Source organism: Microtus pennsylvanicus, chromosome 14, assembly GCF_037038515.1.
Source record: "Microtus pennsylvanicus isolate mMicPen1 chromosome 14, mMicPen1.hap1, whole genome shotgun sequence".
NCBI lineage: Eukaryota > Metazoa > Chordata > Mammalia > Rodentia > Cricetidae > Microtus > Microtus pennsylvanicus.
In genome coordinates this window covers 7810099-7828888 of record NC_134592.1, presented here as the reverse complement: position 1 = coordinate 7828888, position 18790 = coordinate 7810099, and the positions used below count along the sequence as shown (strand labels likewise).

At 47.1% G+C, this 18790-nt stretch overlaps 1 protein-coding gene across 10 annotated transcripts in view; it reads left to right on the top strand.

The window, feature by feature from the left end:
- The window catches only part of Wdr20 (WD repeat domain 20), a 72915-nt gene that overhangs the window by 41845 nt on the left and 12280 nt on the right, over positions 1-18790 (top strand). For 6 of the 10 annotated variants that reach the window (XR_012907770.1, XM_075948667.1, XM_075948660.1 and 3 more), the window contains one exon: positions 5259-5441. The exons of 3 other annotated variants lie outside the window; for them this stretch is intronic. Coding sequence is in view for 4 of the 7 variants with exons in the window: in XM_075948667.1 (XP_075804782.1) it covers positions 5259-5441 (183 nt within the window). In the remaining 3 variants the exon portion in view is untranslated. Of the gene's footprint in view, positions 1-5258; positions 5442-6856; positions 7019-18790 lie in introns of all 10 variants that reach the window. One more of the 10 variants, XM_075948666.1, reaches the window with a different exon arrangement.

Below are 18790 nucleotides of genomic sequence, written 5' to 3'. Positions count from 1 at the left end.
CTCAGCACCTGTGTTGGCTCAGCAGCATTCTGCAGGGAGCCAGGAGGATGGGGTAGCAGTGTGTGCTAGGAGGAACAGTCCTCACCATATTTCAGCAAGATTCATCTGAAAAGGGGCTGGAGAGATGGCTCAGAGGTTAAGAGCACTGACTGTTCTTCAAGAGGTTCTGAGTTCAATTCCCAGCAGCCACATGGTAGCTCATGATCACCTGTGATGAGATCTGATGCCCTCGTCTGGTATGCAGGCAAAGTGCAGATAGATTCATCTTAGAAAAGAATTCCCAAGGTGTCCATGGTCCAAGGAAGAAAGGAGATGTTTAAGAAGTCTTACTGGCTAGAACTTTGGCAGTTGACTCTGATTCCCTAGTGGAATTATTTTTATATAATTTAAAAAAGATTTGTTTATGTGCAAGAGTGTTTTACTTAGCCAGGTATGGTGGTGTATGCCAAAAAAAGTGTTTTATTTGCATGTTTATGTGCACTATGTGTGTGCCTGGTGCCTGATGAGGCCAGAAGAGGGTGTTGGATTCCCCTAAACTGGAGTTAGTTGTAAGCTACCATGAAGGTGCTGGAACTTGAACCCAGTTCCTCTGGGAGAAAAGCCTGTGCTCTTTACCACTGAGCCATTTCTCCAGCTCTCTTGTTTTTTTAAGATCTGGGATTGGGTCTCGCTACTGAACCCCTACTGGTCTTGATTGATTGCCACAGCCTCCTAAGTGCTAGAGTTCAGTTCATGGATAAGAGCATTTGTTGCCTTTCCAGAGGACCCAGGTTTGATTCCATGGGGTTCACAATGACCTGGATCTCCAGTCCTAGGAGATCTGACACCTCTTATGGGTTCCACAGGCACAGATGTGCATACAGGCAAAACACCCATATACATAAAATAAAAATAAATAAATTTAAAGAACTAAAAATTCTTCTTTCTTTTTTTTTTTTTTAAATATTTATTTATTTATTATGTATACAATGTTCTGTCTGTGTGTATGCCTACAGGCCAGAAGAGGGCACCAGACCCCATTAGAGATGGTTGTGAGCCACTATGTGGTTGCTGGGAATTGAACTCAGGACCTTTGGAAGAGCAGGCAATGCTCTTAACCGCTGAGCCATCTCTCCAGCCCAGAACTAAAAATTCTTAAGCCATGCAAGTGATTAAGCATTTAGACCTTGTGGGATTGTTTATGCGTTTGGGAACTCAGATTAACTGAGGAGCACAGAGCAGCAGCCAGGAGAACGAGTGGGTCTTAGAAGTGACTGGCAGGATTCCCGAAGATGGCCAAGGAGACTACCCTAACTAGGGGCATGGTACATGAAAGCTGCAAAGAGAGGCCCTGTCAGCTGAGGCTTGGTGTGGTGTGGAGAATAACTGAAGGTAGAGACGAACACGGGACCTGAACCCCTGCATCCCTTCCTAGTTACCGCATCAGAGATGAAATGGGATAATGGGCATCAAGTTCCTGGTGTGGGCCTAGTCTGTAGTAACTGTTGCTTTGTGAGACCAGGGGGGGAATGTGGCAGCGGGGGAGATCTTCATGCTTTGATAGATGGAAATGAGGGAGGGAGTGAAGCTTTGAACCGGAGGTACAGACAAGATGGTTGTGGTTACTATCTGAGAGCCTCTGCCTGTGGGGAGGCAGGGCTTGTTCTCTGAGGCTCAATGACAGAAAAAAGCTACCGGTCAAAAGGGAAGACAGCTTTAAGTCTTTAAGTCTAAGCTTGCCAAGTTATAAGGTCTAGACTTTCTCCGTCCTGCCAGATGGCCTCGAGCTCGGAAGCCATCTGCCAGGGAGTCAAGACCCCTTAACGAGAGATGGAGGCTGGCTCAGGTACTGACTGCTGCTGGTAAAAGGGGTGTGAGCTCCAAGTAGTGCCACACACAAAGTAGGGAGTAAATAGGACAAAAATATATCGAGCTAGGCAGTGGTTGTTGAGAGAAGATGGGGAGACAGCTGTGCTGTGTGAACTGACAGACTGTGTGGTGAGCTTCTCTTTTGCCTGGGCTAGACTCCAGAGACCTCAAGTACCAATAGTAGAATCCATGAATACTTTCAGAGAAGTAATTTTTGTGTTGGGATGGTTGCCTAGGGAGTGGGGAGCAAGTCCTCTGGGTCCATTCAGGCTTCACAGTAGTTCTGTTTGGTGTAGGCAACGTGTTGCCTGCTGTGCCATTAGGGAGCAAGGGGCTTGGACAGAATAGCCTGAGGTATAGAGGAAGTGTCCTAGGGGCCAGTTGTGCTTTTGTGTGTCCCACAAGTGATGGAGGACGAGCTTTAAAACACAACCACTGGCCGGGCGGTGGTGGCGCACACCTTTAATCCCAGCACTCTGGAGGCAGAGGCAGGCGGATATCTGGGAGTTGGAGGCCAGCCTGGTCTACAAGAGCTAGTTCCGGGACAGGCTCCAAAGCTACAGAGAAACCCTGTCTCAAAAAACCAAAAAAACAAAACAAAACAAAAAACCCAAAAAACTACAACCACTGTAACTCCAGGTCCAGGGCATCTAATACCCTCTTCTGTCCTCCTCAGACATGCCTGCAGTACACTGACACACGTGAGGCAAACACACACTTGAGTTCTTTTTCTTTCTTTCTTTCTTTCTTTTTTTTTTTTTTTGATTTTTCGAGACAGGGTTTCTCTGTAGCTTTTGGTTCCTGTCCTGGAACTAGCTCTTGTAGACCAGGCTGGCCTCGAACTCACAGAGATCCGCCTGCCTCTGCCTCCCGAGTGCTGGGATTAAAGGCGTGCGCCACCACCGCCCGGCTCTTTTTGGTTTTTCGAGACAGGGTTTCTCTCTGACTTTGGAGCCTGTCCTGGAACTAGCTCTGTAGACCAGGCTGGCCTCAAACTCACAGAGATCCGCCTGCCTCTGCCTCCTACGTGCGCCATCACCGCCCGGCTATGAAATATTTTTTAAAGTAATAATTTAGTGATTTGCACTTCTAAATGGAGTTTTATTCTTCAGCTGCCAGTTGTATCTTATTTCAGCCATTTTTCCTTCTGGTAACTTCATTGTTCTGGGATGGCTTACTCTCATTTCCACAGCCTGGGATCTTCTTGCCCAGCCCTTAGGGCCCAGCAGGAGCCTTCTGTCAAGTCTGTCTTGGGTCCCTTTAGGTGCTTTCTGGTTCTGATCTCTGACTCTACCCAGCTGTTGCCTCACAGCAGGTGCCTTCTCATCCATTCTCCCTGCAGCAAGGCCAACACCCTTTGTTTTGAATTAGTGTCACCTACATTTATTTCAGTGCTGTTTCGTGGGCACACTCCCTTGTTTCACCCTCCTGACAATCCCACAGTAGGTAGAACAGAAAGTCTCATTTGTGGTTTTGGTTTTTTGGTTTGTTTGTTTGTTGATCTCATTGTGTAGCCCTGACTGGCTTGGAGCTTTCTTTAGACCAGGCTGGCCCTGAACTCAGAGATATTGCTTGCCTCTGCCTCTCACGTGCCTAGATTAAAGGCAAGACCTCTTGTGTGTTCTAATGGAGGCAAAGCTGGAAGATCGTCTGTCTCCTTTGTGCTCATGGCCCTCCCGGGTACTGTGAAATCCTCTGTTTCCAGCTTGTTCAAAGTCACAATTTTGAAGTCCTCCTTTCTAGTCGGTATCTGTTCTTTGGGAATGAAACAGAATAAGAAGTCATATGGTGTCACAGGCCCCTTTGGAAGAAGGAAGGAACCTGTGGATTTTCGATGGTGCCTGAGGTGAAGAGAAGAATGTTATGAAGAATAGGCAGACAGAGCGACACGCAGAGGAATGATACTGTCTCCACCTGTGGTTTTACCTTTTCCTTTTTATCTGCTTTAAATGTGTCTGTGTCTGTGGAGGAGTGTATGTGCAGTCACTGGGCACCGAGGGGGTATGGCTGCCTTTGTTCAACAGAAACAGTTTAGCAGATTGCACTTAATGTGGGACATTTCTTCAAGAAAATAAGCATCTTGGGAAAAGGGGAAACGCATGGATCAGAGTTCAATCCCAGCGACCCGCATAGTGGAAGGCAGAACTCTGACCTCTACAGCTTGTTCCTTGGCCTCCACACACTTCACATGGCACCCGTGTGTACATACACTTGATGAATGTTAAAAACATTTTTTTTTAGCCAGGTGGTGATGACACACACCTTTAATCCCAGCACTGGGGAGGCAGAAGCAGGCAGATTTCAGTGAGTTCAAGGTTAGCCTGGTCTACTGAGTGAGTTTCAGGACAGCCAGCTCTACACAGAGAAACCCTCTCAGAAAAAACAAAAAGCAAAACAACAAAAAAACCAAAACAAGCTGAGCAGTGATATCATACGCCTTTAATCCCAGCCCTCGAGAGACAGAGAGGCAGGTGGATCCCTGTGAGTTTGAGCCCAGCCTAGTCTACATAGTGAGTTACAGGACTAGCTCCATAGCTACTGAAAAACCCTGTCTCGAAAACCCAAAACCAAAGCAAAACAAACAACATTTTTTAATGGCACAGAGTGGGGATGGGGGAGGAGGGAGTTGGGGACACATTGAAAAGTCACTATTTGCTTTTGACCTTAGAGTGTTGAATATATATTCTCCCCCATCTGCTTACAGTCAACAGAGCTAGGTTCCAAGTCCAGTTCTGCATTAACCAAGCAGGGCGGTGACTGCTCTCAATGTAGGATGTTGTAGGACTGCTGTAAGCAGTAGAGGTGATGGCAGCAGCAGGAGCCGCCCCTGGTGGTGGTTCTCAGATCATGGGCATCGATCACCTGGGAGACTTGTAAAACTACAGCTTCTAGGCTGCTCCCATCATTTCTAATGCACAGAGAATTTGCGTTCTGAGTTTCCAGTTAATGCTGCTGCCTGCCAGTCTGTAGTCCACACTTTGAGTACCATTAACTCTAGGTAACTGAGCAGTGGGCTTTCAGGTACTCTAGACATACTTGAGCTGTATACGCATAGACTTAACTCTGTTATACTTCTTGCAATGCATTTGGAAATAATGGAATTTAGGATCAAAGGGGTTTTCCTTCTGAAGTTTGGAAGTCCTTGTTACACACATTTGAAGGAGGAAAAATTGTGGAAACAACAGTTCCAAATGAATATTTTATAGATAATCTAACATATCTAGTTGGCTACATATGTAAAATTGTTTTTATAAAATATGAGGTGAATTTAAGTCACAATTGAAGCAGTATTTTAAATAACTTTGCTTTTAAAATTGAAGTTTATAATGGAGTAGCGTATGAAATAGTTTAACTTAGCTTTTCTCACCTCAATATGCTGTTTACTGTATGTATTTTTCTCTTTCCTCCAGGCTGCTGACTTGAGTAAACCAATAGATAAAAGGATATACAAAGGAACACAGCCTACCTGTCATGACTTCAACCACCTAACAGCCACAGCAGAAAGTGTCTCTCTCCTAGTGGGCTTTTCCGCAGGCCAAGTCCAGCTCATAGACCCCATCAAAAAAGAAACTAGCAAGCTGTTTAATGAGGAAGTAAGTAGCACCCCGCCTGAGCTGTTGAACCCCTGTAAGAGCTCTGTTCTTACTCAAGGGTAGTGGGCCTTATTTTACATGTTGAGCCAAGCCATTTTTCATCTGCTCTGCTGTCTTTACCTCGTATTATATCAGTTTAAATGTTGTGGATTAGTGTTCTGAACTTGTTTTTCCTCGAGGTAATTGTTTGTGCATTTGTTCAGAGAATGATCAGCTATCTACAGATACCTTAAACCCATCTGCATGGGGGTGGGGAGATGCCTCCATGGATAAAGTGTGACTTGGGATTTCCAGCATCCACATAAAAGTCCAGGCATGGCCAATGTGTCTTTAATCCTAGTCTCAGGAAGAGGAGACCGAAGGATCCCAGGGATTCACCAGCCAGTTAGTCTAGATGACAGTCAGTGAGCTCCAAGAGACCCTGTTTGAAGAAGAAAAGATAGAGACCAGTAGAGAGAGCTTCAGGATGTTGACTTCTGATCTTCACAGGTGTGTGCCTCATGCATACATATGCATAAGCACACATCGCTTCAATAATAGAGGCAAGCATATTGATAACTTGAGGTGTGATTTTTGTTTTGTTTGGTTTTGAGGCAGGGGTCTTATTGTGTAGTCTTGGCTGTCCTGGAACTCACTCTGTAGACCAGGCTGACCTGGAACTCACAGAGATCCTTCTGCTTCTGCAGAACTGCAGGGATTAAAGGTGTGTACTTTATATCCATTTCTTGATCTTGATATATATATATATCAATACACATAGCAGGCAGAAGTTGTCAAATAGATTGTACTTATTCAAGCCATTATAGTAGATTTTCAGCTCCAAGTATTACCACATACTTGATAGTCTTTCTCTCCTGTTTTAGCGTGACTTTCCTGGAACATGGCAGAGGTGAAGTAGACTTGATGAGGTAGACACTCTGGATTCTAATCTCCACCTTGTTACTCAGCCTTTTATGAATTGTTATTTGAAGGCGGCTTCATGTCAGAAGGACGAATGGTTTGTCCTGCTGCCTGGTTTTAGTATCATGTTCCTGGAGCAGCATGCTCTCGTGTCTAATGTAAGAAGTGGTTTTGAGAAGGAAGAAGAAGAGCCCCAAACTCACACAAAACAGCTGCAGTTCTGATTCTTTGTAGTCCTTATGGCATTTGCTGTTTGCGTGTTCAGTACCATCCTGGGTCCTTTGGGTTTACTAGGAATAAACTTGTCCTCTACATTGACAGCTGAAGAGAAAAGCTATTTGACTCCATTTCCTTTAAAAATCTTAATCAGAAAAGTATCTATTTACCCAGACGTTTTACTAATGCCGTTAGAGGAAGTGATTTCTAAGTAACTGGGTGATTTTGTCTGTCTGTCTGTCTATGTTGATGAGGACTGGGAAAGATGACCCAAAGTTACTCTTCTGCATTGTTAACAGAAACTGCAGTTGGAATCATTATGGGGTTTTGCTTGTGTTTGGGTAGAAGAGCGTGTGATGGACTGGGAGTGGATTGAACCCCGTGCCAAGCTGTTGGTAAACAAGACCCAAAGGCAGTTCTGACAGAGGATGGCACAGAATGCCACTTAGAGAACAAGAAAGGTTTGTGGGTTGTGTTGGGGGAGGGTGGGGGAGTTAGAGTCCACATGACTCTGATGGCCAGACCCCTTCTGTCCTGGTGATGGAGCTACAGGATAGAAAGCAGATCCTCCCTCTTCATGAAGTAAGCACAAGTTCTTGCCTACTCTTTGATTGCAGCTGAAGTGGCTGTTCGGAATGTGAGACTGTGCAAGCTTTAATGCCAGGTTGGCATTTGGAGCTCGAGATTGAAACCAAGTGCCCTTCACAAGTCTTTGGTGGTGTGAATCCATTTCTCCCAAGCACAAAGGCTGCTCTTCTCAGAGTGCCAGAGATGTTGTAAAAAGATGTCCTTGTGCTACACTCAGCGTTGGTGTGAGAGTTAGAGGTTCCTGTTACTTGTACATAGGAGGGTGGATGGTTGGTTTTCACTTTATGGATGAAGAAATCTGCAAAGAAATGCTAAGTCCACATCAGCAAGTTCATAGAGTTATCATGATATTGCTGGAACCAGAAATTATTTCCAGAACCTTCCTGGTTGTAGGCTTGTAAGCCCTACCGGGTGTGGTTGCCAGTTTGACCTTGCCTTCTTAGCAACTCAGTTAGAAGGATGGACAGGTAGATTCCAGGCATGGACTCATCAATGAAGTACTGATGGGATACATGTTACTTGTGTTTTTGGTTGTTTTGAGACAGAATCTCATGTAAATCAAACTGGCCTAGAGCTCGCTATATAGACAGGCTAATGAACTCATAAAGATCCATCTGCCCTCCTTTCCAAGTACTGGGATCAAGGGTGTGTACCAGTATACCCAACATGTGTGTATTCTTTAATATGTCAAATAAAAAAGTTTATAGATTGATTTATTTATGTATTTACTTATTTTATATATATGGGTGTTTTGGTTACATACATGTCTACATACCACATTCATAGTACCAAGGAGGCTAGAGGTTATCAGACCCCTGGAACTGAAGTTACAAACCATTATTAGCCACCATGTAGTTGCTGGGCATTGAATTGATCCTTTACAAGCTCTTAGCCACTGAGGCATATATCTGACTCCCTTCCTCCACCCCCCTTCTGGTATTTTAAATTTTTCTTAAAAGTCAGATTTATCTGGAAACATGGGGTGGCTTACTGAGAGGCTGAGGTAGGAGGATCACTAGTTTAAAGCCATTCTGGACTTCACAGAGATCCTGTATCAATAGAAAAAGAAGAATTGGAGAAATTTAGTGAAAGGGTCTGAGAAGTACTTGCAGAGTACAGCACTGGTCTGGATCTTGAGGGCACTTGTAAGGATAGGATGAAGGCAAGGATGCTCTTCAGAAGAAAAGAAATTAGGCATGGTGTTGCATGCCAGGAAGCCAGCCTGGGCTGCAGAACAAGACCCTGTTTAAAAACAAACAGACAAACAAACAAGAACAAAAAAGTTGGAAAGAAAACCATTTGGCATTTTCTGGAACATCAAGTGACAACATAATCAAGTCACTGGGTGGAGTTGGTGGTAGTAGCAGAAGTCATCACCAAAAAGAGGAATTAAAACCAAATTATTCATGTCATGTGGAGAAACTTGGACTTAACATGGAGACTGTAGGGGAACTTTAGGCTTTTAATCAGGGGTCAAATGTGTTTTTTAGAACTCTTGTCAATTTTAGAAGGTAGATTGGACTGAAGGAAGAGACCACGAAGGTAGCACGACCAGTGAGAAGGCGCTAGTGAGTGTCAGGTGAGGGCTGGGGACTTGAACTAGACTTGGCAGTTCTTTACTTGTTCAGCATACCATGAGCACCTGCGGGGCTGTGTGTGCAGCAGAAGAACCTGCCCCATGTCACCCTTTAGAGGAGAGGGGTATAAACAACACCCACACGTGCTAGCGGCCACAGATGGCGACCCACTGTGGTGTGCGAGGAGAGTGCAGACTGCTTTTAACTGGCAGGTGAGAAGCTCTCTTAGAGGAAGTGGTGTGCTTCGAGCTGAACCTCCTAGGAGGAGGCCACCAAAGGAAGGACTAGACAGGAGGCAAAGACAGATCATTCTCTGAGTTCCAGGACAGTCAAGGCTACCTAGACAAAACCTTGTCTTGAGGGAGAGGGAGAGAAGGAAAGAGAAAGGGAGAGTGGGGGGAATCCTATGGAGAGAACAGAAGCACAGTCAGATTGTCATGAGGTGTTTTTAAAGACTTTTGTGTTTGTGTGTGTGTGTGTGTATGTGTGTGTCTTTTCTCTGTGCACATAAGTGCAGTGCCTCATGAGTCCAGGAGAGGGCTTCAAGCTCTCTGGAGATGAGTTAGAGACAGCTGTGAGCTGCCTGACATGAGCAGTAGGGGCACTTAACTTCTGAGCTTACTCTGCAGCTCCCAGGTTGGTGTTCAGGGAACTTACTGTGGAGGGAGATAGTAACAAGTCTGAAGATGCTGGCTGCTACTGCATTGTGTGAGACTGAAAAGGGGGCAGGGCTCAGTAATGGAGGGAAAGATAGAGGCTGCATCTTGTATTTGGTTCATTTCAAAGATCCGCACATGCTTGCAGGTGTGCATCTGAAGGGCAGGTTGGTTGTTAGGTAGGGATACGTATGGGCAGGGTGTCTCAGAAAGTGCAGGTATTGCTGCCAAGCTGGATGACTTGAGTTCCATCCCTTCCACACATACATACACTGGATGGATGGATGGATGGATGGATGGATGGATGGATGGATGGATGGATGGATGGATGGATGGGTGGGTGGGTGGGTGGATGGATGGGATAGAAATTTTAAGGAGGGATAAAAATTTGAGTTGCCAGTTTGTAATCACAACTCTGAGATCCCAAGCAAGGGTCTATGGGGAGAGAGCTAAGAACAAAAGAATGCCTGAGACTGAGCTGATTGTACTCCAAGACTGTGGCCCTCTCATCCCATTCTGCAAAACATCAAATGGCCAGTTAATGGCCCAAAACCAACACAATTCAGTAGCACCAAGAACACAGACTTTGAATAGACTAGGGTTTAGAAGAACACTCCATTTGTTTGCTGTGTGTCTGGCAAATGGCAAGAACAGTACCTGCATAGCTGCTTGTGGAGCGGGAACAAGGCTAAGTAGTGAAGAAAGCGCCTAAGTGCTGGTCCAGTGTTGAACAGTCTTCAGAGCAGGGAAATGTCAAGGCTTCTTACTAGTAGGTGGGATTGGAAGGAAAGGCTTTCTTGGGAGGCTAGACACTGTTTTGAAGGATAAACCTTCCTTTTTTATTATTTTAAATTTATTTTTCTAATTTTGCAGGGCAGAAATTCCTTTTGCCTGTCAAAGCCATGTGGTCTCTTTCTGTCTTCCTCACTAGTTCTCTGTGCTCACCCACCTGCTCCATTCATTCATGTGCACACACTTGCATGCCCCATTTCTAATGTCTGGTGCTGGTACATGAAACTCAGATGTATGAAGAAAATGGAATTGTAAGTTCTTGATATGTGATGTAGATTAAAGAGAGATGAAATTTTTATATCTGGAAGCAAGTATATATTTAAAGGTGATTTTTTTTGGCCTGCAAATTGAAACTGAGAAATTTAAGTGCTTGTGTATAGAAAAAATGGAAAATAGAGAACAAAAAAGCCAGGAAAACATCACCTATGAATCCTAGTGCTTACTGCTAACCATCATAGTCTGTCTGTCTCCCTGTCTCCCTCCTTCCTTCCCTCCCTCCCTCCTTCCTTCCCTCCCTCCCTCCCTCCCTCCCTCCCTCCCTCCCTCCCTCCCTCCTTCCTTCCTTCCTTCCTTCCTTCCTTCCTTCCGTCCATCCTGAATGGGGCAGGAATTGAAAGATTCACACCTTCACTACATTTACGGTGACCTTGAGTTTGCCCTTGGTCACTCCAGGTCTGTGAGCAGAGGGGAGCTCTGTTCTTGTTCCTTACCTTGGACCTGTCCCCAGACACTATAGAGACTTTTGCAGTTCTGCCTGCTCCTGACCAGATGGAAGGAAAAATACCTAGTCCTTTTAGAGTCTTCTGGGAAGTGAAGTCCTCAGCTCCCTCCTGTCTCTGCCTTTTCTAGTCTCTCAAAGTGGATTTGAGGTTTCTGTTGCTTCCTGTATGTGCTTTGCCACACAGTGCATCAAGATGGTAGAGTCTGCCTTTGAAATGAGAGCCACCTTGACTTGTAGTCAATGTTTTGGACTTGCTGGAGCACCCAAGAGTTTATTTTTGTAACTACTGATCATCTATTTGGGGAGGAGATGTCACAAAGGGACAAGAAACACTTGCTATATTATAATAATCAAAACCTTTCTTTGTAAAAGTTACAGAATAGTAACTTAAAGGAATTTTGAAAGTGGTTTTGTTTGTTTGTTTGGTTTGTTTTTGAAACAAGGTTTCTCTGTGTACCTCTGGCTGTCTTGGGACTCACTCTGTAGACAGGGTGCCCTACAGACCTCAAACTCTGAGATCCACCTGCCTCTGCCTTGCCAGGGTTGGGATTAAAGGTGTGTGCCACCACCACCCAGCTTGAAAGTGGGGTTTTTTTCTCCATATATTAATAATACATAATAGTGAGTTTATTATGACATTTTCGTTTTAAAGGTTTATTTTCATGTGTCTGTGTGCATGTATTTGCACATGTATGCAGGTACTATTGGAGGTCAAAGCAAGTATCAAATTCCCCTAGAGCTGAAGTTATAGGTGGTTGGAGCCTCCAGGTGTGGGTGCAGGGAGAGGCCATGGGAAAGAAGCACTTTTAACTGCTTTTCCTCACTCCAGCTGTGTCATTGTGACATTTCCTTATGTATTCATGTGTTTTGATATTATCACCCTTTTTCTCTCTGTTGCCCTTTGCACACTTGCTCATCCCTTTCCACTTCCCAGTGAGTTTCATTAGGATGGCTTAGGAGAACGTGGATGTCTTGCCAGTGGCTGCATTACTGAAGACAGTGTCTTTCCTTCCCCTACTAGCTGCTTAATGCATAGCAATGCACAGAGCGGCTAGGGCGCCATGAGCCCTTCCCCCTTCCATGAGACAGGTGTTAATGAGTCCGGTCTTGTGGAGATATTATGCAGGTAACTATAGCTACTATGAGTTGAAGACTGAAACCACTAGGTTTTGGAGATGGCGGAGCTGGTAAAGACCCTTGCCACCAAGCCTGAGACCCACATGGTGGAAGGTGAGAACCTGTTCTCACAAGTTGTCCTTTGACCCGCCATTTGTGAGCATGTGCACACATGCAAACTTTTTTTTTAATTGAGAAAAGGAAAAAAAAACAAGTTTCCGCCTCCTCCCAGCCTCCCATTTCCCTCCCCCTCCCCCCACTCCTCTCCCCCTCCCTCTCCAGTCCAAAGGCAGCTGAGGATAGGGAACCTGAAATGACCCTATCCTATAGCAATACTGACGAATATCTTGCATATCACCATAGAACCTTCATCTGGTGATGGATGGAGATAGAGACAGAGACCCACACTGGAGCACTGGAATGAGCTCCCAAGGTCCCAATGAGGACATGCAAACTTTTTTATTTTTTCTTTTAAAATGTTGGGCCTGGAGAGATGGCTTAGTGGCTAACAGCACTTGTTGCTCTTCTAGAAGGCCCAAATTTGGCTTCCATGGGTACCCTCAGAGAGATACATACATAATAAAAATAAAGATAAATCTTTAAAGAAACAAAGTTTGGAGGTGGGCCAGTGGTAGAGTATGCCCTTTTCTGGCAGAGGACACGGTTGTGCATTTTATCAGTTTTGGTTTTGCTGCTTTTTTTTTTAAATTGATGGAAAGAAATGAGCAACAATTACCTACAATTATCTACTTCTTAAAGTTTCAACTTTGGTAAAAATGACATCTAATCCTTGGTGGTTTTGAAATACCCATTTCTTTACTTCTGCGGGAGAGCTTCAGCCCTCTCCAGTTATCTTTATGTTGCCTTTAAAAAAAAAAAAACTGTTCTTGCACTGTAGCTTTCTAACAGTTGTTATGTGTATATTACAAGCTGATATCTGTATTGTAAAATGCATACTCACCCCCAAGTTGTTTTTTGTTTTGTTTTGTTTTTGTTTTTGCTTGTCATGCTGGTAGAAGTAAGAAAAATAAAAATGAAATGCCTCAGAAAGCTTCAGTTCAGATTTATTTGTCATGGACACTTGGATGTGGCTGCAGATTTCTTTCTTTTCCCCTTCTAACTAGTCCGGAGGGCCTGGAGACCCCTTCTACTGCAGTGGACATGATGCCCTTTTCTTATGTAGTGCGATTTCTCTTTGAGTTACTCTCTGTATTAGAAGAGGAGTGAGCTCTGGCTGAGTGCTCCAAGGGTTCGTACAAACTTCTGACCCTTGACCTGGACACCGCAGTGTTCTGTTGTGCTTTGGCTGGCTCTTTGATGGAGAGCTCTGTGGTCACCACAGTGAGTGTGACAGCATGGCCGTACTGTGCTCCCTCTGGGGAGATTTCCCAGAATCCTACACTGTGGTCACCACAGTGAGTGTGACAGCATGGCCGTACTGTGCTCCCTCTGGGGAGATTTCCCAGAATCCTACACTGTGGTCACCACAGTGAGTGTGACAGCATGGCCGTACTGTGCTCCCTCTGGGGAGATTTCCCAGAATCCTACACTGTGGTCACCACAGTGAGTATGACAGCATGGCCGTACTGTGCTCCCTCTGGGGAGATTTCCCAGAACCCTACACTCTGCCTTCTGAACCATCTTCCTCAGAGATCCCAGGATGTCCCAGGTTTGTAGCTCTCCATCTGCTTGACTTTTCTGCTCATTTTCACTGGCTACAGACTGACCTTCCCAGCTGTCTCTGGGGCTGAACTTAGGGGTCTTTATGAACTTTATACTCCTCTCATCGTCTCCACTACATTCACTGTCAACAGACGCACCTGACATTATCACTGGCTAGGTTGGAGACCAGTGACCTCCTGACCTCGTCTCCATTTGACCTTTTGTTCTTTCTGCTAGGATTTCCTCCTTGTTGTAGAGCCTGTGATGCCCCTTGTCTGCAGTAGCACTGTCAAGGAGAATGCAGAGTGTCTGAGACCAGCCTGCCACTCTCAGTAGCACACTGCTACTTCTACAGGGTCTGGAGCTCCTGCATCTGTTCCCTCCCCACTGTTCCAGTGTCTCCCCAGCACACTGTGTGCTGGCCTCACTTTGTGCCCAGCTAACTCTCACATATTAAGGGGCTTTTCTTAGCTGTCCTCTTAGACTGAAATTGCCAAGACATGCCATTCCCAGCACTTTGTTTTCCTTTCCTGGATAATTTTTCTGCACAGCATTTACCTCACTACATCTGCCATATAGATAGGGATGGCAGTTTTATTCAATGCTGTATAAATAAATGTCTGACATGTGGTATGTATTCAGTGTTGACTGAGTAAATGAATGGACGTGACTTCAGACAAGTTTGAAGACCTCTGAACTTTTCTGTCTCATCATAGGCCATACCTTCTGGTAGGGAAAACAGGCACTGGTGGGAACATAAATTGTTATAGTCTTCATGGGAAACAATCTGGCTATTCCTCTGGAAAGCTTGTAAAGCTTATACCCCTTTGATCTGTACATACTGTTCAAGCTTGTGAAAACTGCCCTGGCTCACGGTCGTTCACACTACATCAATACTGAACAGTAGGGTGATTGAGTGCTTTGTAATTTCAGAGAAGAATGAGGATGCACAGGGAAACAGGTGAGAGTTGATATATTTGTGCTCTATTTGGCAGTTGTGTAAGCAAGCATTTTGGGTAGATGAGCTAATCCCAGTGACTGGGGCAGCAGGTCCTGAGTGCAGGAAAGGAGTCCAAGTGAGGCTTTCTGCTTGTAGTTTTGCACATGAATTATGAGTGCTCAGACTTGTGGAGTGTTTGGAGCACTAGGGGGTGGATGGAAAGCCTCTTGCCAACACCTGGCACCCAGAAATAGATCCTCGGGTCGGAAGTGAGGCTTGTCCTCCTGCTATGCCACGCCCCTGACTCAGTTGTGCTCCCTTGGATTTGGTCTGTCATTGCTACACTGTTGTGCCCAGTCCCCAGGGACAACAGTAAGGTCTGCATACAGTGGGTTGTTAGAAGTTTTCTCTGTCAGCTATATCCACAGATTGGCCTAGGGTGGTTGGAGTGCACATTTTAGTGAGTAAAACTTTCTGCACTGCATCTGCTCACCGCTGTCTGCACCTCCCCATCACTCTGCACTGCACTGCATCTGCTCACCGCTGTCTGCACCTCCCCATCACTCTGCACTGCACTGCATCTGCTCACCGCTGTCTGCACCTCCCCATCACTCTGCACTGCACTGCATCTGCTCACCGCTGTCTGCACCTCCCCATCACTCTGCACTGCATCTGCTCACCGCTGTCTGCACCTCCCCATCACTCTGCACTGCACTGCATCTGCTTACCGCTGTCTGCACCTCCCCATCACTCTGCACTGCATCTGCTCTCCGCTGTCTGCACCTCCCCATCACTCTGCACTGCACTGCATCTGCTCTCCGCTGTCTGCACCTCCCCATCACTCTGCACTGCACTGCATCTGCTCACCGCTGTCTGCACCTCCCCATCACTCTGCACTGCACTGCATCTGCTCACCGCTGTCTGCACCTCCCCATCACTCTGCACTGCACTGCATCTGCTCACCGCTGTCTGCACCTCCCCATCACTCTGCACTGCACTGCATCTGCTTACCGCTGTCTGCACCTCCCCATCACTCTGCACTGCATCTGCTCACCGCTGTCTGCACCTCCCCATCACTCTGCACTGCATCTGCTCACCGCTGTCTGCACCTCCCCATCACTCTGCACTGCACTGCATCTGCTCACCGCTGTCTGCACCTCCCCATCACTCTGCACTGCATCTGCTCACCGCTGTCTGCACCTCCCCATCACTCTGCACTGCATCTGCTCACCGCTGTCTGCACCTCCCCATCACTCTGCACTGCATCTGCTCACCGCTGTCTGCACCTCCCCATCACTCTGCACTGCATCTGCTCACCGCTGTCTGCACCTCCCCATCACACTGCACTGCACTGCATCTGCTCACCGCTGTCTGCACCTCCCCATCACTCTGCACTGCACTGCATCTGCTCACCGCTGTCTGCACCTCCCCATCACTCTGCACTGCACTGCATCTGCTTACCGCTGTCTGCACCTCCCCATCACACTGCACTGCACTGCATCTGCTCACCGCTGTCTGTACCTCCCCATCACTCTGCACGGCACTGCATCTGCTTACCGCTGTCTGCACCTCCCCATCACTCTGCACTGCACTGCATCTGCTCACCGCTGTCTGCACCTCCCCATCACTCTGCACTGCACTGCATCTGCTTACCGCTGTCTGCACCTCCCCATCACACTGCACTGCACTGCATCTGCTCACCGCTGTCTGCACCTCCCCATCACTCTGCACGGCACTGCATCTGCTCACCGCTGTCTGCACCTCCCCATCACTCTGCACTGCATCTGCTCACCGCTGTCTGCACCTCCCCATCACTCTGCACTGCACTGCATCTGCTTACCGCTGTCTGCACCTCCCCATCACTCTGCACTGCACTGCATCTGCTCACCGCTGTCTGCACCTCCCCATCACTCTGCACTGCACTGCATCTGCTCACCGCTGTCTGCACCTCCCCATCACTCTGCACTGCATCTGCTCACCGCTGTCTGCACCTCCCCATCACTCTGCACTGCATCTGCTCACCGCTGTCTGCACCTCCCCATCACTCTGCACTGCACTGCATCTGCTTACCGCTGTCTGCACCTCCCCATCACTCTGCACTGCACTGCATCTGCTCACCGCTGTCTGCACCTCCCCATCACTCTGCACTGCATCTGCTCACCGCTGTCTGCACCTCCCCATCACTCTGCACTGCACTGCATCTGCTTACCGCTGTCTGCACCTCCCCATCACTCTGCACTGCACTGCATCTGCTCACCGCTGTCTGCACCTCCCCATCACTCTGCACTGCATCTGCTCTCCGCTGTCTGCACCTCCCCATCACTCTGCACTGCATCTGCTCTCTGCTGTCTGCACCTCCCCATCACTCTGCACTGCATCTGCTCTCCGCTGTCTGCACCTCCCCATCACTCTGCACTGCACTGCATCTGCTCACCGCTGTCTGCACCTCCCCATCACACTGCACTGCATCTGCTCTCCGCTGTCTGCACCTCCCCATCACTCTGCACTGCACTGCATCTGCTCACCGCTGTCTGCACCTCCCCATCACTCTGCACTGCACTGCATCTGCTCTCCGCTGTCTGCACCTCCCCATCACTCTGCACTGCATCTGCTCTCCGCTGTCTGCACCTCCCCATCACTCTGCACTGCATCTGCTCACCGCTGTCTGCACCTCCCCATCACTCTGCACTGCACTGCATCTGCTCACCGCTGTCTGCACCTCCCCATCACTCTGCACTGCACTGCATCTGCTCTCCGCTGTCTGCACCTCCCCATCACTCTGCACTGCATCTGCTCACCGCTGTCTGCACCTCCCCATCACTCTGCACTGCATCTGCTCTCTGCTGTCTGCACCTCCCCATCACTCTGCACTGCACTGCATCTGCTCTCCGCTGTCTGCACCTCCCCATCACTCTGCACTGCACTGCATCTGCTCACCGCTGTCTGCACCTCCCCATCACTCTGCACTGCATCTGCTCTCTGCTGTCTGCACCTCCCCATCACTCTGCACTGCACTGCATCTGCTCTCCGCTGTCTGCACCTCCCCATCACTCTGCACTGCACTGCATCTGCTCACCGCTGTCTGCACCTCCCCATCACATAACAGCACTTCCTTTCTTACCAGAATTCCAGTGGAATTTTTCTGTTGTACTTTTTTTAAGTTTGTAGGTAAAAATTTACACTTAGTCATATTGCGAGAATCTTTAAATTTTCCACATGAATGGAGTAATAGTGACTGGAGAAAACGAGGCTAGGGTCAGGACATAGTTTGACTTTAGATCCAAGTTACATGTGCAAACCCACCTGGCATAGTCATGGCCCTGGACTCAGTGAGTGTGGAGCAGCCTGGCCTCGTGGAAGAGTTAGCAGTGAGCCTTCACGGTCATGTAGCTGGAGGCTCTTAATTTCTGCACCCTCCTAACACCTTCTTCCCCCATAGGCTGTGATCTAGCTATGTCTTCATATGACCCCTTGTTAAGAAATCTCATAATTTATGACATTATGAAATAGTCGAATGGAAATCCTGCAGAACAGTGCTGGGTGTTTAGGCAGTTGACATTAACATAAGGCACGTGCCATTGACAGGCAGGTCACCAAGCAGGAAATGAAAACGGTGACTGTGTCATCAAGGTCAGTACGTACTGGCTAAGATGCCTGTCATGCTATTCTGTGCCAGTAAGCAGTGATAGCTCATGCTCCTTGCTCAGACTTGAGAACCTGGAACGCCAGGTCTCATACTGTGGGCATTCCGGCTCCTGTTTTCCCAGCAGAGTCATTTGTTACAACCCATTCATTCTGAGTCTTTTTTTTTTTTTTTGATTTTCGAGACAGGGTTTCTCTGTGGCTTTGGAGCCTGTCCTGGAACTAGCTCTATAGACCAGGGTGGTCTCAAACTCACGGAGATCCGCCTGCCTCTGCCTCCCGAGTGCTGGGATTAAAGGCATGCGCCACCATTGCCCGGCTCCTTCTGAGTCTTATTTTTATGCAGTGAGCTCACATGATTCAGTTTCTTTTCTGTCCTGTTGTTTATTATTACTGTTGTTGTACCTAGTGCTGTATATGAAAACCCAGATCCTCATGCACATTGCACCCCAGCTTCCATTCTTTTAGAGTCACATTATCTCATTTCTGTCCTCTTCTGTAAAGGAAACAGCACACATTGCTGACACATGGTCACCAAA